Source organism: Eulemur rufifrons, chromosome 14 (genome assembly GCF_041146395.1).
Source record: "Eulemur rufifrons isolate Redbay chromosome 14, OSU_ERuf_1, whole genome shotgun sequence".
Taxonomy (NCBI): Eukaryota; Metazoa; Chordata; class Mammalia; order Primates; family Lemuridae; genus Eulemur; species Eulemur rufifrons.
In genome coordinates this window covers 1,442,599-1,461,438 of record NC_090996.1, presented here as the reverse complement: position 1 = coordinate 1,461,438, position 18,840 = coordinate 1,442,599, and the positions used below count along the sequence as shown (strand labels likewise).

Below are 18,840 nucleotides of genomic sequence, written 5' to 3'. Positions count from 1 at the left end.
GTGAGAAAGGTAATTGACTGGGCTCAGTAATCAGTTTCTGTTCCCGGCTCTGCTTGTGAGAAGCAAGTCTTTTTGACACTCAGTAGGTACTACTCAGTTACTCTCCTTCCCGGTGAAAGGCCCAATATGGCTGGCTAAGTGCTCTTCATCATGTTCAGATTTGAATACTGCCCCCAACAAACCAACCTCATTTGAGCCTCGCCCTTAGCAATGTGTCAAAACAGGCAAGAGTTCCTAAAAAGGATAAAACTCCTACAAATAACAAACTAAAACGAACATGCAAATAAACGTGGAAAAGAAAAACTCCCACAGTTGGGCAAATTTGGGGCAATACTCATGACATCACATGTCCATTTATCTCTTTTATACATCCAATTTGCCATGACATTAAAGCTTAATCTCTACTCTTAAAGATACCACTTGGCCTTTTCTTCCCTGAATCAAGTATCAAACACTTTATTCCAGTTCCTGCTGGGCAGGAGGATCTGAAAGAAGAAAACTCCCCACATTCCTCACCCAGACATCAATCCTCCAGGAGACTGAAGAGGGGGAAGAGGAACAAAATTTAACTAAAACCATGGTTTTTAATGGGAACCAGAGGTATGGTTACAATTACGTAGTCCGACACAAAAAAACCCGTGGGTGATCATGAATTGAAGGTTACAAAATAACAAAGGTAACACTGGGTACAGGAAGAAAAGCTGTTCCAGAACCTCAGGAGCCAGGCTAATACGGCCTCTCCCTGCGATCCTGTCTGTGCTCACCCCTGGAAAAGAAAAGAAAAAAAAAAAGTATCCATTAGGTTTGAGTTACCAGCTTCTCCATCCACCCCACACACATAACCCCAGATATCCTACCTGCCTCTCCTTCCCAATCAACCAAATGTCTCATCTCTGTAAGTAGGGTGGGTCTACAAATTCCCACCCCTGAGATAATCTGCCTTCCCTCCCTCCCTACTATACTTTACAATCTCAGGTCTTTCCAATCTAGCCCTCAAATGAAGCCACTTTCTCAGTAAAACCTTTTTATTCCATGGTCTCTGTTCAACTGCTCTACTTTTACTTCAATTTAAAGTCTTACTCACCTGGAGTCCATCTTGCCAGGGCCAAAGCCGCCTCTGTCCCCACCACCCCGGCCCCCTCGGAAGCCCCCACGGTCCCCACCACGGCCCCGGTAGCCGCCTCGATCATAGCCTCCTCTGCCACCACGACGATCATCTCCATAGTTACCCCCTAGGACAAAAGAAATGCGATCTATCATATCCCCATCCTTCTACCTTCCCCATAGCCTTCCTGCTTAAAAATTAAGGACTTAAAAAAGTGTTGCCTCTCTCTTACCCATATGAGAGCCTCCTGGTCCCCCTCCTGGACCATCTGGTTTAGGGGCCTTACACTGGTTGCATTCATTCCTCCAAGAGAAGTTCATGTTCTCACATGTACTGAGGAAAAGGAAGACAATTAGTTTGGAGGAATGGAGAGTAGGCAAGACCTAGAATTAGGAACAGATTCCAGTGATCTTAGAACAGTAACGAAACTGAGTCCTCAAAAAGACTTCTCAGGCTGGGAGCGGTGGCTCAGCCTGTAATCCTAGCACTCCGAAAGGCCGAGGAGGGTGGATCGTTTGAACTCACAAGTTCCAGACCAGCCTGAGCAAGAGCTAGACCCCGTCTCTACTACAAATAGAAAGAAATTAGCTGGACAACTAAAAATATATAGAAAAAATTAGCCGGGCATGGTGGTGCATGCCTGTAGTCCCAGCTACTTGGGAGGCTGAGGCAGAAGGATCACTTGAGCGCAGGAGTCTGAGGTTGCTGTGAGCTAGGCTGATGTTACGGCACTCTAGCCAGGGTGACAAGAGTGAGACTGTCTCAAAAAAAAAAAAAAAAAAAAGACTTGCTTCTCACAAGCAGAACCAGGAACAGAAACTGTGATTACTGAACCCAGTCAATTACCTTTCCCACTATACTGACCTTACGTAAGTTCTCATCTAAATCTGCCCCCAACAATGTGGCCCTGACATTTGTTAGTTTAGAATAAACACCCACACAACTGTACCATAATATCAAAGGGCACACATAAGACGACTAAGAAAAAAATTAACTTTCACTCACGGATTAGGACACTTCCAGTCCCCAGCTCGTTGCTGTCCTCCACCGCCACCACCTCCACTGGGGAATCCTCCTCGGCCACCGCCACCACTGCCACCACCTCCATAGCCTCCACGGCCCATGGGTCCTAGTGTAGATACAAGTATGGGTGTGCTTCCAAGTCTGGTTAACCTAACCTTTTCCATGTAAGCCCCTACCATCCTTTGCACTCTCCCCTCCATCACCTCCTTTCGTACCACCAGCAGACAGGAACTGCTCACCTCCTCGCCCTCGGCCTCCACGACCATTGCCACCACCCCGATTGAAGTCAGCTCGGCGAGTAGCAAATGAGACCTTGATAGGATTCCCAGAGAATTCTTTACCTAAAGAAAGAAAGGAGGTATTTTTTTAAAAAAAACTTCTGATTCAAGACCTCTGGATCCAAATACATTTTGTACAATCTAAGACTACCTTCCTGAAAAGGTTTAAAATCTAATGAGACATAAGCGAAAGAGACTATACTGAATTTACAGCTAAAGTAAGTGTTGGAAGACACAAAAGAACCCTCAAAACACAGCCTACTCTCTAAGGCTAATTGCCCTATCCCCACCCGCACCTCCACGGGCTTTCTCATACATACCATCGAACCAGTCAATAGCTGCCTTAGCAGAAGGTGGGTCATCAAAAGAAACCGTTGCCTCTCCCTTCAGCTTGCCAGTTTCCCTGTCTGTGTACAAATTAATCATGGGCTGTCCTGTTTTCTTGTTTGTCTGAGGAAAAGAAAATTAGTTAACATCACATTTAGAGGCAATAGTACTACCTTCCACCCTCCCTCTCCTCTAGAACCTGAGTTTAAATCATTCCAAAAGTTCAGCTCCCCACTTCCCAGTTACTTCACCCTATCTCACATGTGTGCTGAATTAAAGTCATGGTCTACAACTGTTTCTCACTTCAGTGCTAAAAGGTAAAACTAGAAATTATTATATGGAGCACTAATCCAAGAGTTCAGGGCACTCCCTTATCAACTATACTTTTGTGTGAAGATAGGCTTTATTCAGAACACAGCAACAACAGCTGGCTGCAATGGTTTATGGCCCGTAATCCCAGCTCTTTGGGAGGCCAAGATGGACCCCTTGAGCCCAGGAGTTAGCTGAGACCAGCCTGAGCAATATAGTGAGACCTCATCTCTATGAAAAATAAATAGAAAAATTAGCTGGGCATGGTGGCATGGCATACTCCTATGGCCCTAGCTATTCAGGTAGCTGAGGCAGGAGGATCAGTAAGCCCAGGAGCTAGGATGAGTTAGATTGATGCCACTGATAGCCCTAGAAGCAGTGAGACCCTGTGTCAAAACGAACAACAACAACAAAAAAAAAAAAACACCTAATGGGCTTTCCTCAACAAATTAAGCTGACAACAACCATTAAGGACTTTTGTTTTCAAGACTTATTCTTACTAATGTGTGAAATCCAAAAGCCTGCAACACTTATAGAAAGCACCCACTCTGCTCCACAAGTACCTTAATGATACCAATCTGTTTGAAGTAATCAGCCACAGACTCAATTGTAACATTCTCCCCCAGGCCTTGCACGAAGATTGTGTTGTTGTCTGAATTATCTTGTTCTGCTTGTTGAACACAGAAGAAATGCAAATTTGAAGAGCGAAGGTAAAACAAAAGTAAAAAAAAAAAAAAGAAAGAAAGAAAGAAAACGATGGTAAAGAAAAGGTGAAACAAGTGACCCAATCTAAGAAACACTTGACATTAAGCTTCAAGGGGGGAAAAACTTATCAAAAGGACTTATTTATCAGTCAAGCAACCAGTAACATTTTGGTTTAGGTTAGATAATTTAACACAATGACTGCCACACTAGAAAAAATAATTTTTTTCCTTGGGGCCACAGTGTTTTATTATGAAAAAAAACACTTCAAAAACACAATGATCCTTTCTAATTTAATGAAAAATGTTATTTTTTATTGTTTTCCATGTGTGAGTTATATGCAACTTGAAAAATAGTTCATGTGGCATCCAAGGTAAAGGGATGTGTGAGTTACAGACGCTTCACGAGGCCCCAGGCTCAAAACTAGCGTGAGTTAAATACAACTCACATGGCAGTTAATGTATTTTAATATTTGAGAGTTTATATGCTAGCCATGTTCATAAATGTTACATTTAGTTTTACAGCTACCCTTTGAAACATGTTAATACACTGTACGGAAACCAGGGCTCAAGAGCTAACTGCCTGAGATCACACAACAAAGTACATCAACTTTCCACTGAAGAAACCCATTTTACATTGAAATCTAGTACACAAACATGAATACCATCAAAACTAAAGATTCATTAACTGCTTCTCCTTATGTGTAATGCTATCGGGTCTTTTGTTCACTAGTTTTGTTCACCAATTTGACATGATTTACATTTTAAAAAATCACTGCTTTAAATCAACAGCTCTGGAGTGTGGTCCACAGATGCATGAGCATCAGCTGAGACTTGTTAGAAACGCCTGTTCTCAGAAATGCCTATTCTCCCAGACCTTCTAAATTGCTGGAGTTGGAACCCACAAATCAGATTATTTCTGACATATAATCGTTTATGAACCAGTGCCAACTAAAGTTACACCTAAACTCTCTAATCTACCCGTTGTTTTTCAGTTTCAAAGAGTACCCAGGAAGAGTCTTAACACCACTGCAGCCACTCTTTCGTGCCACCTATGGACTCACCGGAGTCATGACGTGATCCTTGGTCCCGAGGGCCTTAAGTGACATGGAAAAAAAGAAAACAAAAACAAAAAAAACAAGGAAAAGAAGAGCCGTTAGTCAACAGGAAAAAACAGGGGAAAAAAATTAACACTAAATCCAAATTCTTGTAAAATATCAGGTAAGTGCTCACAGCCTCACTCCAAATCCTGTCCTGGGTTGCCTGCCCAGAGGAGAAAATCCTAGGGCAGGGCTGCGGAAGACACAGGCCCCTTTTCTTAAGATCTGTAACTTGAGTCCCCATAGGGACGACTCCACACTTCAGAAAATGCTGCCTCCCCCAGCTCAGGCTGGGAAATGTCCTCAGCACAGATGGGGGAGGGGGGCAGACCCATTAAAGTTAACCAACCAACTCACAGCTTGGCCCTGTTCTCTCACGCCAGAGAGATACGGGGTCACCACCAGCAATGTGATGCGCATCCATCCAGTTTCTCCAAACTTTAACACCAAAGACACTTATCCCTCGTGGAACAATTTTTAATTTCATCTTTAGAAACCACTCTTAAAACCATGTTATGTTTCCCCAACCACATGAAAATAAAAAACATACATAATAGCTATTGTATTTTTAAAGCGTATCCCAGGAAACAGACCAGAAATCTTATTTCCATAATGCAGCCTCTACTTTTTTCCCAGAGACCGTCTTTGACCAATGTTCATCTGAATTTGCCATATATAAACATTGTACCCACACGCAATGACACCTAAGTCATGAACCCAAGCCTTTTTGGCTTTAAATGTTGAGTAAAATCAAGAAACCTTTTGTTAGTTAACCAAACCAGAAAAGTTCCAGCTTACTGGGAGACTTCTCAAATTTGCCATTTTTCCCATGAATTCAGTTTGTGCTGTTTAAAGACCTGGTTATTTCCGATGAGCCACACATGCTCCCAATCTTTCTTGAAGTAGTCCACACCTTCCTTCCCAGAGCTAGTTTCTATTTGCCCATCTGAGTTAAGTCCATATATGTAAAATTGCATTGACACCATTCGATACTTAATATATAAATATTTACCAACTTCACCATCCTCAGGGCAGGGCAATTATTTCACATCCCTCTCCCAGAATTAAAACATTTGGAGGTTGTCATCACACGGCCACACACGCTAGCCTTGGACACAATGATCAAAAGGATCCTAAAGCCAACTTGGCACCATGTGTTCCAGCACACACTCTCCATTTCTCATGATGGTGGTCACTAAGTGCCAGGTGTGGCAATACCCGTCAGAGGCCTACTAGACACCTCGTATTAACCTGGGTCAAACCAATTTGGTACCAGACGACTACTGAGTCTTATCCCTGCCTGCCTCCAGGTTAGCACACCATCTGGCAGCAGGTGGCATTCTACCCCACCCCTTTCTAGAGGTGGTTCTGGACACTTCAAAACCTTTGACACTAAACACGCTAAGACATCTGCAAATGAACAATCAGACAAAGCATTGCTGGGAGTTGGGAATTTTGGAAACTCTGTTCACTTACCACCAAATTTATTGAAGCCACCACGGTCACTTCCGCTGGAGAAGACAAGTTAGAAGAAAGGACATGAAGCTTCCAACGGCTACAAAAGGGTGTTTTTTGATTTTAACATTCCCCAAACATGGGTGGGTGTTTTTGGGAAAAGATACAAGTGGCTACTAAAATACATCCCTTCCTGACCACCCCTTGTCTGACCTTTGAGCATGTCACACACACGTGTGCAATTTCTCAGACACAGTTATTAAAGATTTTGCTTTAAAAGGTATGTCTATTTCCTCTGGAAAAAAATGACCCATTTTCCTTGGTCCTTCTTCCGATGTAGCAGATGTTTTTTTCCTCTTGCCGAGAGTGGTTGACAACCCAGTAGGTGGTTTAAAAACCCTACCCCCAATTTACCCAGAAGACATTTCACACCAGGCTGGGGTAGCCCTGAACACATTTTTGTGATTTTTGCTTTGAAAGCAGCAAGCAGACCCAACCCCATTCCATAAAAAGTCAAAACCAAAGGCAATTTCCCCTTAAAGCGAGACAAACTTAGCTAAGCCTGTCCTAACTACTGAGCTGTTTTTGATTTTCCCCCGCCCCCGGGGTCACCCCTTCTACACTGCGAGAAGAGCGGAGTATTTTGCAATGTCACCTTTCATACCTGTGGCACATAAAATGCAGAGCAAGTTAACAGTCACATAACAGTTGCTTTTCTTTTTAAAGTTTTGCATTAAACACACGCACACAACAGAGTTTTCCTTATTTTTGTACGTTTTTGAGATTGCCCCCACCCACCCCTGAATACTTACCATACACAAACTCATTTAAAAAACCTACTTTTTCCAAAAAGGAGTAACACTGACAATCCTCCCCTTTTTCAAGGGAGACAGAGTAGGGTCCTTCAAATCATATTCACCAACAGATTTGACGACTGTTTTAACATCAAATCTAGGTTTCACTTCATGATCATGGTATCTGCCCTAGCAAGTAAGTATAAAGGTTTTACTTCAAATCAACTTCAGCGGGAAGAAAGGAAAGAAGTCTGGTTGGACAAGCTGATGTTTTTTAAGTAACCAGGGAAAAGCAAGACAGTGGAACAAATAGGTGGGATACCACTGTCAAGAGTACTTTTGCCCAAAAGGTCTGCACACTTCAGTCAGATGACCCCATAAACCAAGTCACACACAAAATCAATGTCAGTCAAATTAGTGCAAATCAAGTCATGGATTCAAGTGACTACAGAATAGCCAACTCCTGGAAGCTGAAGTCAGGTTAACATTACCAACTCCCTTAGAGGACACATGGGAATACACATACCAAGTTTCCCTACTATTTCCCAGGAGTGGGATCATCGGTTTCCCTTGCAGAGAAAGAAGTCTTTACTTCCATGTTTCTTGCTTAGGGTAACAATGACTCCAGTCCATACACATCTATGTATTTTTTCTTTGGAAATAAAAGCATCAATACTCAAATCTCTATTCAGTGGTGTGGATGGGAGTTCAGGCTCCCAAATTCTCACAAAAATAAAATAGGGATGTACAAAGAAAGTCACTGCCTCCAAATCAAAGCCCTCACAGATCCCTAGACAACAAGAATACTAAACAATGTACTAGGGACTGGCTTTAGGGGAGATTCATGCAACCCCTGACCCTCCCCACAAAATACACTCCCTGTCTCCCAAGACACCTACCCCATGCCACCTCTGCCTCCACGGCCACCTCCACGACCTCTGGGTTCATAGCCACCACTGCTGCGGTTGTAACCACCGCCACCGCCCCTGCCGCGGCCCCCACGGTCCTGCTGGCCTCCCCCGTAGCCACCGCCGCCACCACTCTGGTCCTGATTGCCATAACCACCACTGCCACCACTCATGGAGGGCTGATCTTGGCCATAGTTACCTGTCAGGAAAAAAAGAATGCTTGAACAACAATAAAGAAAAAAAGGCTGTAAAGTAGCACCAATAAGGGTTCAACAGTACCAGAAAATAAACGACAACAAAAATTAAAGAGAGAGCTAGGAAACAAGAAAGCAACCCTTTTAGGACTAGGGCCAAACCAGAATACAAATCCTTACAGAAAATAGGTGTGAGAAAAAGCTGAAGACATGGTCTCACCTCCACCGCCCCCTCCGCCACCTCCACTGCCACTGTTGTACTGGCTCTGCTGTCCATAGCCCTGAGGGGGATTATACGAGCTTTGCTGCTGCCCGTAGCTTTGTTGCTGTCCACCATAGCCAGACTGTTGGCCATAGCCCCCACTCGGGGGCTGCCCATAGCTGCCGCTCTGAGAGCTGCTACTGTAACTAAGAGAAACAAAAAGGAAACAATCATTACCCCAGCATGCCCAAAACTTCCTTTCGCTTTTAGTACATTCCATTTCTCTGTACCCAATGCAGACTCCACCACCTCCAATCCACACCTCATAATTGCTCCTATTGCTGGTCATTCATCATTCCATATCAATTCACCTTTCAAGCCTTGCCCCCAGAACACCTTACCTCCCCGAGGTGCTGCTGGGAGCCGGCTGCTGGCCATAGCCAGGGTAGGAGGACTGCTGCCCATAAGATGACTGGGAACTCTGGCTACTGCCATAGCCACCAGTGGAGCCATATCCCTGGGGAGTTGACTGAGTGCTATAGCCTGCTACAAGGAAAAAAAAAAAGCAGTCACTGAAACTATGAGGAAAGAAAAAAGGCAAGGAATGGATTGAAGAAAACATACTAGCTAATATTCACTCATACTTGAAAAGTCAGCCTTTTAGAAGCTATTAATCTTGCGATTCACAGTCAAAGTAGTTATCCTTCTTTTAAATTCTAAAGTTAATGCTTTAACTCATACTGACTCTGCAGGAGAGTCCCAATTTCATCCTCCCTATCCCAAAGCCAGTCTCCAGGGTCACCCCCTAATCACAACCCAAAAGATCCCTATTTATTAACAGCATTTTAATGAGCTGGTACATGTACACTGTATACAAGACAACCCGCATTAGTTACCTACACTTCAGAACTAGTTTGAGCAAATTCCACCCTCCTATGTTATCACATGACACATGGTAGCCTGACTTCAAACATCTTTATGCAAACCATTTTCTCTGTATAAAAATCAGCTTTAAACTGGTTCTTCCTTTAGAGAATACACCCTCTTTAATGCTGAGAAGGAAAACAGGAAAAGGTCCAACATAAATATAAAAGTAAAGAGTTAAGCCAGACACGGTGGTGCATGCCTGTAATCCCAGCTACTCAGGAGGCTGGGGTGGAAGGATCGGATGCTCGAGCCCAAGGAGTTCAAGACTAGCCTGGGCAACGTATCAAAATCCTGTCTCCTTCCCCCTCAAAAAACAAAGAAAAGTAAAATGTCAAAAATAAAAGGAAACAGAATTACAAACCAATAAACATTTTTATTTGAAAGGTCTGACTCCAAAGAGTTTTAAGAATCATACACTGGCTACGGGGTGGGGTGGGGGGGGAACCATGGGACTGTCTCAACATTTCAGCGCTGCTCCCATTTAAGAAAAGCAACATTCAGAAAGCACGAGAGCCGGGGTGACCCACTGAGAGACTCACTGTTCTGGGTCTGTCCGTAAGAACCACCATAGCTGCTCTGGCCATAGGAAGTGTCTGACTGGCCGTAACCACCGTAACTCTGCTGTCCATAGGGCTGACTGCCCTGCTGGGAGTAGCCCTGCCCCGGCTGGGTGGGGTAGGCCCCGTAGCTAGAGAAAAAGAAAAACAGCACAATCAGCAAAAGACATCTTCACCATCCTTGCCCTCTAAAAATTCTAGAAGCCCAAAAATGGCACTCACCTTTGGGTTGCTTGTTGGGTATAGTCTGTCAAAAAAAAAAAAGAAAGAAAATCACATTACTTTCAGGCATCACTCTGAGAGTGGAACAGAGCTAATTACTCTGTTCCTCCAAATCAAAAAAAAAAAAAAAAAACAAGACCATGTTGAAAGAAAGGACATAAATTCCTCCATGAGACACTGAAAAGAGAAACAGATCTTAGTTTCTATGTTCAGATCATAGTCAAGTTTTCTTACAGCAAAGAAAATGCAAAGTTTTACAAAGATCAAGAAACCTTCATTACTGGAAAAACCAAGGGTCTTGACGGACAGTTTCCTGCAAACTCAATTCAGGCCAGGAACCGCTCTGGAATATTCTACGCACTTCATTTTCACACCCATTCTATGAGAAAAGCATGATCACCAGGAGTCAGGAGACAGTTAATTTGCCTCAAGCGACAGCGGTACTAAGTAAGTAGCACAGGTTTAAACTCAAGCCCGAGACAGCAACGTTCAGAATGTGGCCTCCACTCTCTTAACCAAAACCCAAAGAATTTCTCAAAAACACCATTCCTCACCCTCTGACCAACCTTGGAAATGATAAAGTGAGCTTTTAGTGCAAACTCAGGCTACCAAGACAAGAGAGCCCTTTGACCCTAAATGGCAGAAATCTTCAAAGTGCTCGCCCCAGGAGGCCAAAGTCAACTGGTACTTAAGTCCCCAGCCCTGTGGCTCCAAATGATGCCGTTTTTCTCATCTACCCTGCCTTCCTCCTCAGAGCTGTGGGGAGACCCAGCCAACCACAGGTAATCAAAGTGCTTTTAAAACGCCACACTAAAGAGTCACTGGCAAGATCAACTCATTCGCTCAATTCAGGAAACTGAGGCGCTTCCCCCGCAGGAAAATGCAAAAGGATCAGGAGAGGGTGTGGTCTCTGGCTGCCATTCTTCCCGGTTCCCACCCCAGAAATAAATTTAGGCGGGAAAACCCTCGAGCCCGGTCCCCCAATCCGCTGGTCGATCCCCACCCCCCAAACCGTTAAGCAGGCGCGCGATCCCAATCCCGAGCCTCCGCCTCCGGCCGCGTGGCAACCGAAGCGGAAACGGAGCGGTCCGGCCCCTTCCCGAGAGACCCTACGGGGCGAGGCCCACACGCTACGCCGGCTCCGGAATCTTCCGCAAAGGGTCTCGCGACAAAAAGCCAGGCTAACACGAGGCGGGGAAGGGGGATACGCGCCGCGAAAGGGGGGGAGGGGCCAGAAGAGCGCGTGCGCGCACCGAGTGCCCGGATGCAGCACTGCGACAAAGCGGGCCCGAGCGCGGGGCTGGGAGGGGGGGATGAGGGCACGGAGATCGAGAATTTTCACCGTTACCTAACGCTTCAGATCACCGAGAAGCGTCCCTCCCAGCCCTCACCTCAAATAAATAGACTGCGAAGGGAAGACTTCCCGCGCCGCGCGACAAGCGCCAGAGCAGCGAAACAAAATGGCGACATCGGCCTGCCCCTTCCACCCCTCTCCGCTGCTTCCCGCCACAGTGGTACGAGGAGATGCCACACGCGATCGCCGCCCCGCTCCCACCGAAAATCAAAAGCCCGTCTGGGAGGGAACGAGGCCTCGGACCGGCGCGCCGCCGCCGCCTCGCGCCCTTACATTACCGTTTGAGGCCATGTCCGCGCACGCGCGCACGGCCAACAAGCAACGAGATTCCAACACCACAGAGCACCGACGCCGCGAGGACTGAGCAGCCCCGCCTCCTGCGCCGAGGCTTATGTACGCCTCCCGCCCACGCACCGCGGGGGGCTGTACCAAGTGTGCAAAAGGAAAGGGGAAAGCAGGGCTGGAATCCTGCCGCTTTCCGGGAAGCGTAGAGGGTCTGAGCAGACAGAAGGGAAACAAATTAACTAAGAACCACGTTAATACTACATATAATCACATTTTTCTGATGAAAAACTGCAGTTTCCTCTGCAGGACTAGCGCACGATCCACCTGCGCCCCTGTAAGGACACTGTGGTACGGTCCGATCGCCCGCTGGGGGCGGGGCGAGGGGCCCCGGGCGTCTGCGGACGGAACTGTAGTCCAAGCCAGGAGGCGCAGGGTGGGAACTGAAATTCCTGTGGCCGGCCCCTTTCTCTGGGCCCCACTTTCACTCAGGATGGCGAGCTTCTACCCTCCATTGCCCTTCTGCTGTATCAGACGCATCGTCGTTCCAGCCAGCAACCTCCCTTTCTGACTCTAACGTTCCGCCCCTGGCAACAAGCAGAGCCTTTCTCTCCTTGCGTCTCGGTTTCCGTTCACGGTCTTTCGGGGTTGCCTTTTCTAAAGTCCTTAACGGGATTTCTGGATTGTGACATTTGACCTGAAAGCAAGCATGAATTTTTAGCTCGGACCCCCTGGGCGTTAGTCTGGTGCCCCACAGAGCTCTCACCCAAACCCTCAGGGCTCTGCCCCTGACTGCCGCGGGGAGGGAAAGTCCAGGCCCTCCTTGGGCCTCAGAGAGCATCGACGTTATATTAAGGATCCCCAGACTTTTTACCGATAAGGACCTACTTGTTATTTTTCTAAAACCCTGGCAAGGAACCAGTAGAGACCCCAAGAATAACGCATTTATACAAAGCTTAAGTAGTTCAAAATGCACGAATAATTTCTCTCCTATCTCAATCTTGTGAAGAGAGATATCTCCATTTTATAGATAAGAAAAGTGAGACTCAGAGAGACCAGGGACAATCAATCCCTGACTATGGAGCAGCTAAGAGTGAAGAGTTGTGATTCGAATCCAGGTGTGTGTTACTGCAAAACACTCCTTCTGCTGGTTACGTGATCAGTTTACGGTGTTTGGACGCCTGTTCTCTTCCTGTGAGAGAAAGGACAAAAAGTAAGATTCAAATTCATGTGCAGCTTGCACTCTGATCGGCCTTGCCAGGAGAAGGCAATTTGAAACCACTGAACAAAACAAGACAAAAGAGGTTATTCCTGGTACACATGCCATGCAGATTTTGCTTCCCAACTTAACTTTGTACTTGGATTTCAGAAGTTCCTTTGAGAATTGAACACCTTTTCTAGAGAAACAATAAGGGCTATGCCTGAGGCCTGTCCACAAACTTCTACTAAGCCCTTGATTTCAGCCATGCTGGCCCTGAGTACCCCAATCCTCGCCCCACTCCCATTGGAAGGGCAGTGTGACTCTCCAGTGAGGGCAAAAGGAAGTCCACCACTCATTCATTAAGTCAACAAATATTTATTAAGCACCTGCTATGTTCTAGGCACTGGGGATGCTTTTGTGTACAAAACAGATGAAGCGAACATTTAATAAAGAAGCTAACATTTAGTAATAATGATATATAATAGCTAACTGATAAGGCTTACTAAGTGTCAGGCACTGTTCTGAATTCTTTGAGTATAACTTATTTTTATTCTTCACAACAAAAAGTTAATGAGAGGATTACATTTTACAGATGACAAAATAGGCCCAGAAAGGTCAAAAGCTGTGCCCAGGGATACACAGAAAGTGGTAAAGCCAGGTTCCTAACCCAGGCAGCCTGGCTCTGAGTTCCTGCTCTTAACCCCTTCACTTCAGCAGACATCACTTGAGCACTGCATAGTATGTGCTAAGCATGGGGCAGACTGGAGAGAGAAGAATAAACAAAGATCCAATCCCTAAATCACAGGACCTTATGGCCAGGGGGTGGATGGGGGTGTTACGCACAGACCACAAACTGTACTTGAGTCTCAAATGTGGTAAGTGCTGTAACACGGAATCAAGGACTGTGGAAACCCCAGCAGAGTAAGTCATCTATTATCTGGACAATCACAGAACACTACAGCGAAATGGTAACATTGAAGCCAAGACTTACAGGATAAGTAGGAGTTCACCAAGCAGCAAGGGAGGAAAGGGTTTAATAAGCAGAAGCAATTGCTAAGACAAAGGCATGGGTGAGGAAGGGCACTCTTGGGGCAGAGTGGCAGGCTTAACTTGTGACCTCTGAAAGGCTACATGGAGTGGCCATTTCTCCAGGTTTATCTCTCTAGGAGGAGGCAGGCTCAACTTGTGACCTCTGAAAGGCTACATGGAGCGGCCATTTCTCCAGGTTTATCTCTCTAGGTGGACCTTTCCTGAGTTCCATAATACAAGTCCAATACTTGCACTCCTCGAAGTCTCCTTAGTTGCTATCCCTGCTCCCAGCCCTCCCGCTTTTCCCTGTCTCCTTCCTCTGCATTCTCTTCCTCTGCACACCCAATAGGCAGCAGTGTTCTCCAAGGTTCTGTATGTGGCCTTGTTTGTATTTCCCTTGAGTCCCAAGCCCCCAGCTGCAGCCTGGTTTGAAATGCAGCCTGTAGACAGATTTTTCTGTGACATGCATGTTGCTTTTAATTTTTTAAACTAGTTATTGACACTAAAAATAGGGAAATATGCAAAAACTTAAACTTCTGGCTTTTCTTGAAAATTGAAGGGTCTGGCCATCGCCGACCCACTATCTCAAAGGGCAAAGGGTCAGCGGGAACAAGAAGCTGCTGCCTTTAACTGGAGCATGTGCTTACAGTTCATGACAGGCTTCTTTACGCCCTCATATTTCTGACCTGGAAGCCAATGTCAATTAACATTTATATTGTATATTTAATGAAATTTTTCTTAGAATAGAATTAAAAGGGTCAGGCTCAGTAGCTCACACCTGTAATCTTAGCACTTTGGGAGGCCAAGGCAGGAGGATTGCTTGAGCCCAGGAGTTCGAGACCAGCCTGGGCAACATAGTAAGACCTCATCTCTACAAAAAATTTTTTTTTAAAAATTAGCCAGGTGTGGTGCTGCGCACCTGTAGTCCCAGCTACTCTGGAAGCTGAGGAAACAGGATCACTTGATACCAGGAGTTTGAGGTTGCAGTGAGCTGTGATGACACCACTGCACTCTAGCCTGAGCTATGGAGCAAGACCCTGTCTCATTAAAAAAAAAAAAAAAGAATAGAGTTAAAAGGAAAGGGAGATATTTCTTCCCGTCAAAAGTAGGAAAACCAAAGAAGGCCCTGATTTTTCAGGCCTCTAGCTGGTCCTTAGAGGTAGTTAGATTTGTAACCAGTTCCCAGACCAGAAATTCTTAACTTCTCTTTGTGCCAGAGTCTGGTGAAGTCTGTGGACCCCTTCTTAGAATAGTATTTTTATTTTATTTATTTTATGTTTATTTATTTTGAGACAGAGTCTCACTCTGTTGCCTGGGCTAGAGTGCCATGGCGTCAGCCTAGCTCACAGCAACCTCAAGCGATCCTACTGCCTCAGCCTCCTGAGTAGCTGGGACTACAGGCATGAGCCACCATGCCCGGCTAATTTTTTTGCTAATTTCTTTCTATTTTTAGTAGAGACGGGGTCTTGCTCAGGCTGGTCTGGTCTTGAACTCCTGAGCTCAAACAATTCACCCACTTTAGGTTCCCAGAGTGTTAGGATTATAGGTGTGAGCCACCATAGAATAGTATTTTTAAATGCATAAAACAAATTTTGTAAGAATACAAAGGAAACTAATTAAATGGAAATACAGTCATCAAAATATTCTTTTTTTTTTTTTTTTTTTTTTTTTTTGAGACAGAGTCTGGCTCTGTTGCCCGGGCTAGAGTGTTGTGGCATCAGCCTAGCTCACAGCAACCTCAAACTGCTGGACTCAAGCAGTCCTTCTGCCTCAGCCTCCCAAGTAGCTGGGACTACAGGCATGTGCCACCATGCCCGGCTAATTTATTCTAAATGTATATTTTTAATTGTCCAGATAATTTCTTTCTATTTTTAGTAGAGATGGGGGTCTGGCTCTTGCTCAGGCTGGTCTCGAACTCCTGACCTTGAGCGATCCTCCTGCCTCGGCCTCCCAGAGTGCTAGGATTACAGGCGTCAGCCACCTCGCCCGGCCCATCAAAATATTTTTAAAACATCTTTATGACGTACTAATTCATCAAATATACATATCTGCTGGCAAGTCTAATAACTATCATAATTTTGAAGTAGAGTGGAATGTAAAAATATTTTGAGATACCTGCAACAACTGTGGTGTGTGATGTGAAATCTCAGAGATTTCTGATGGTAACAGAGACCCAGGAACTGCTAATAATGCTGTGATTGAGGAAACATGCTTAATGTCAATTAAAGGTTAGTGAAAATAAAAATACAATGTTTTCCTCTCCAAGTTTGTGACCCCCTCAATGCTATCCTCAGACCCCTTGCAGGGAGTCCAGGTGAAGAACTCTGGCTCTGGACAATCTCATCCACATCATGCTTTCAGCTCCCGGATGTGTATGTCCACTCTGACCTGCCTAAGTTCCACCCTGTGTCTTGATCATCTCCAGCCTGATTGTGTCAAGCAGATGCATCCCCCAAGACTGGAGGCAGCAACCATGAGTGGAAAGTTCAGATGTTCTGCCCAGATAGCAGCCCAAGCCTTTGGTTCTTCAGGGGTAGGTAGCTCTGGTGGAGGTATATTATAACATTCCTAGAATCATTAATGTCAATGGCAGGAGGCGACGGCACTGGCATTTTCACTAGAAAAATTCTATGGCGGTGTTGATCCCTTAACCTCATATGTATTCCTGCCTGGGAAGCATCCAACTTCGGCTTCTTGACACTGTCCAAAATTTGGTAATTTCACCTATCATAATCCCTTTCTGCTTTAACTAACTGAAGTGGATTATGTCATCTGCAACTAAGAACTACAATTTATACTCTTGTCATTGTAACATTGTTTATACATCAAAATATTAGAAGCCAGGTATGGTGGTGAACCCCTGTAGTCCCAGCTACCTGGGAGGCTGACATGGGAGGATCACTTGAGCCCAGGAGTTTGAGAGCAGCCTGGGCAACATAGCAAGTCCTGTCTGAGAAAAATATATATATTAGAAACAACTCAAATGGCCATCACTAGGGAATTTGGTTGACTTAATTATTATACAGCAAGGTTTCTCAATCTGAGCATGGTTGGCATTTTGGGTGAGATAATTTTTTGTTTGGGGGGGGTAGCTGTCCTGTTATCGTAAGATATTTAGCAGCATCCCTGGTCTCTGCACACTAGATGTTAATAAGAACCCTGGTTGTGATGACCAAAATTATCTCCAGGCATTGCCAAATGTCCCTGGGAGGAGTCAGGGGAAAAATTGTCCCAGGGCCTGTAGTCCCAGCTACTCAGGAGGTTGAGGCAGGAGGATTGCTTGAACCCAGGAGTTCGAGGCTGCAGTGAGCTATGATGACTCCACTGCACTCCAGCTCAGCCTGGGTGACAGAGCCAGACTCCATCTTTTTTTACTTTTTTTTTCCCCCTTATCCATGTCTAACATTGCTTCCTATGTCTTAAAAAAAAAAGCAAAATCACCCCTGATTAAGAATCACTGTAATATGGCTCTACTTTGAGATTTTTAAAAAAAAAAAATCAGGTGAATCTAAATGCACAAAGGGAAACACTATCCAAGCTCTATTATTAACAGGGAGGGGTGGAGCAGGGTGCTGAACAATGTGTGTAATCTGCTACTTTTGGGGGCTTTTAAAAGGGAAAGAGGAAGGAAGAGAATTATTGGTATATATGTTTGTGAAAAAGAAAAACTAGCCACAGTCTTTATTTCCGGGGAAGGAATCTGGGAAACTTGGGGTCAAGTGTGTGAAGGAAACTCACTTTTCCCTGGATCCTTCATATTTTGATTTTTTACCATGTGCATATATTGACTGATTCAAAAAGGGAATTGAGTCTTACAAAGCAGCACAGGGAAGTAGGTGATAAGAGGATATTCTGAGGTGGGACCAGAGGTGGGGTGATTAGTTTTTCAGTGAGCAGGGTGGGATAGGCAGTCTTCACTGAGAAGATGACATTTCAATTGGGAGTTTACCAGATGGTTAAGGCATTTCTCCAGGCAAGAATGGTATAAACACCCTGGTGGGGGGAGGGTGGCTCACCCCTGTAATCCTAGCACTCTGGAAGGCCTAGGCAGGAGGTTCGTTTGAGGTCAGGAGTTCCAGACCAGCCTGAGCAAGAGTGAGACCCCGTCTCTACCGAAAACAGGAAAAGTTAGCCAGGCATGTTGGCATGTGCTTGTAGTCCCAGCTACTCAGAGGCTGAGGCAGAAGGATCACTTGAGCCCAGGAGTTTGAGGTTGCAGTGAGCTGTGATGATGCCACTGCACTCTACCCAGGAACACAGAGTGAGACTCTGTCTCAAACAAACAAACAAACAAAAAGAATGGAGGGCCAGACGCAGTAGCTCAAACCTGTATAATCCCAGCACTGGAGGCAGAGGCGGGAGGATCGCTTGAGCTCAGGAGTTCAAGACCAGCCTGAGCAAGAGCAAGACCCTGTCTCTACTAAAAATAGAAAAAATTAGCCGGGAGTGGTGGTGCATGCCTGTAGTCCCAGCTACTCGGGAGGCTGAGGCAGGAGGATCGCTTGAGCCCAGGAGTTTGAGGTTGCTGTGAGCTAGGCTGATGTCACGGCATTGGCCCGGGCAACAGAGTGAGACTCTGTCTCCAAAAAAAGAGTGGTACAAACAGAGAGGAGTAAGCTTGACCGAGGGCCTGTCCTGACCAGGCACTTTAGCTGGGTCCTTGTAGAAGGGCTAGAGAACAGGCAACGTCCTTCCTCTGTGTGTTCACTGGCCCGAAGAAGAGCATGGAGGGATGATGACAGCGTGAGCTTTGGGCCAGACCCAGGTCACCGCTAGCCTGCAGCCTGTCTTTGTGCAAATTACAAAAAGGCATCCCTTCTTCCAAGCGGACTCAGTTCTCGCAGGGCCCAAGGCTTGGGGAAGGGAGCAGGG

General features: G+C 45.6%; 1 protein-coding gene across 3 annotated transcripts; it reads right to left on the bottom strand.

The window, feature by feature from the left end:
• Nucleotides 1–412: 412 nt before the first annotated feature.
• Nucleotides 413–11,822, bottom strand: FUS (FUS RNA binding protein). Of its 3 annotated transcripts, none has more exons than XM_069486083.1 (15): nucleotides 11,735–11,798; nucleotides 10,103–10,127; nucleotides 9,863–10,011; nucleotides 8,798–8,942; nucleotides 8,424–8,602; nucleotides 7,992–8,199; nucleotides 6,320–6,354; nucleotides 4,808–4,840; nucleotides 3,606–3,709; nucleotides 2,727–2,856; nucleotides 2,368–2,469; nucleotides 2,111–2,234; nucleotides 1,338–1,438; nucleotides 1,085–1,232; nucleotides 413–766 (listed from the first exon to the last, which is right to left on the bottom strand). In XM_069486083.1, exons 1-15 carry the CDS (start codon nucleotides 11,745–11,747, stop codon nucleotides 727–729), a joined length of 1,536 nt encoding a protein of 511 aa, XP_069342184.1. In that variant the 5' UTR covers nucleotides 11,748–11,798; the 3' UTR covers nucleotides 413–726. The 3 variants fall into 3 exon arrangements, with proteins under 3 accessions (XP_069342184.1, XP_069342182.1, XP_069342183.1); XM_069486081.1 differs by having other exon boundaries at nucleotides 414–766; nucleotides 8,415–8,602; nucleotides 11,735–11,822; XM_069486082.1 differs by having other exon boundaries at nucleotides 414–766; nucleotides 8,415–8,602; nucleotides 8,798–8,939.
• Between the last annotated feature and the right edge of the window lie 7,018 nt (nucleotides 11,823–18,840).